At 41.9% G+C, this 1,046-nt stretch overlaps 1 protein-coding gene across 1 annotated transcript; it reads right to left on the bottom strand.

Moving 5' to 3' along the window:
• Nucleotides 1-37: 37 nt before the first annotated feature.
• Nucleotides 38-223, bottom strand: SARC_17070 (hypothetical protein; the record flags this gene model as incomplete). Its single annotated transcript, XM_014288832.1, has 1 exon — nucleotides 38-223. A coding segment is annotated over one exon (186 nt), but the record flags the coding sequence as incomplete, so codon positions are not given.
• Between the last annotated feature and the right edge of the window lie 823 nt (nucleotides 224-1,046).

The following is a 1,046-nucleotide window of genomic DNA, read 5'->3' as shown; positions in this document are numbered from 1 at the left end:
AAACAAAGGTACATATGACCCTCAGAACACAGCATACATTTGGTAATGGCTCGGACTTGACCTTCTGGCTGACTTTATCCTCTAATTGATCATCGTCCAGTGCATCTGTCATTGTATTACTCTCCTGCGTGTTATCAGTCTCTGTCTCGTTCTCGTACTGAAAGAAACTGGAGGTCACCAGCACTTGCGACATCAACGCCAGAGCTCCGTACAGCGTGAACATTCCAAACACACTATCCACCAGGCCCTGTAAAAGGGACGGGTACGTAGTGATATACATAAGCACAGGTGCATTACATTTACCTATACAACGGTTCTAATTTATGAAGAGATTATGTTTAGCTTTACATGGTTGTAGGTAGTGAATGGACTATATTTACTTTTACAAAGATCTAGATAGTGAAAGAAGGAAGCCAGGCGGCGGAGGTTCCGTGCACTTCTATATAAGCGTGGGTGAGCGGTGAAGTGTGAAAAGTGATCAACCCGTGTGTACAACACGCGTTTGATGGTGCGTGTATTGCTTGTTTGCATGGTTTGTCAATGACTCACATAGTGTAGACATCAATGTGAGTGGGTGTGCGTATCTGGGAGTGTGTGTACATATACAAGGGTCTGCAAATAAGTTCAGGTCACATTACAAGAGTGTGTGGACATATGTGCGGTGTCCAACTATTGCACCAGTCCGGTGCGCGTGGGACTAGACAGGCATTCATGGATATTGATCTGCACTTAAAAAGGGGGTAAGTGCACACCGCGCCCACGACGACGCATAAAATGATTCGGGATGTGATTGTATCGATTGATTGATGGGGGAGATAACAAGTTTACCGTGCATCAGTAGACGCCGAAAATCGTGTCCAACAAGATCTGGACCGGATTTTTCTATGCCTGTATATGTTCAATACTCATTTCTATATATATATATATATATAAATATATATATATGTATATCTATATATATATATATAGATATGCATATAGTATATATATATATATATGTGTGTGTGTGTGTGTGTGTGTGTGTGTGTGTGTGTGTGTGTGTGTGT

Source organism: Sphaeroforma arctica (assembly GCF_001186125.1).
Source record: "Sphaeroforma arctica JP610 unplaced genomic scaffold supercont1.9651, whole genome shotgun sequence".
Taxonomy (NCBI): domain Eukaryota; class Ichthyosporea; order Ichthyophonida; genus Sphaeroforma; species Sphaeroforma arctica.
Note: the sequence above shows the minus strand (reverse complement) of the source record. Positions and strands in the feature narration are given on the sequence as shown.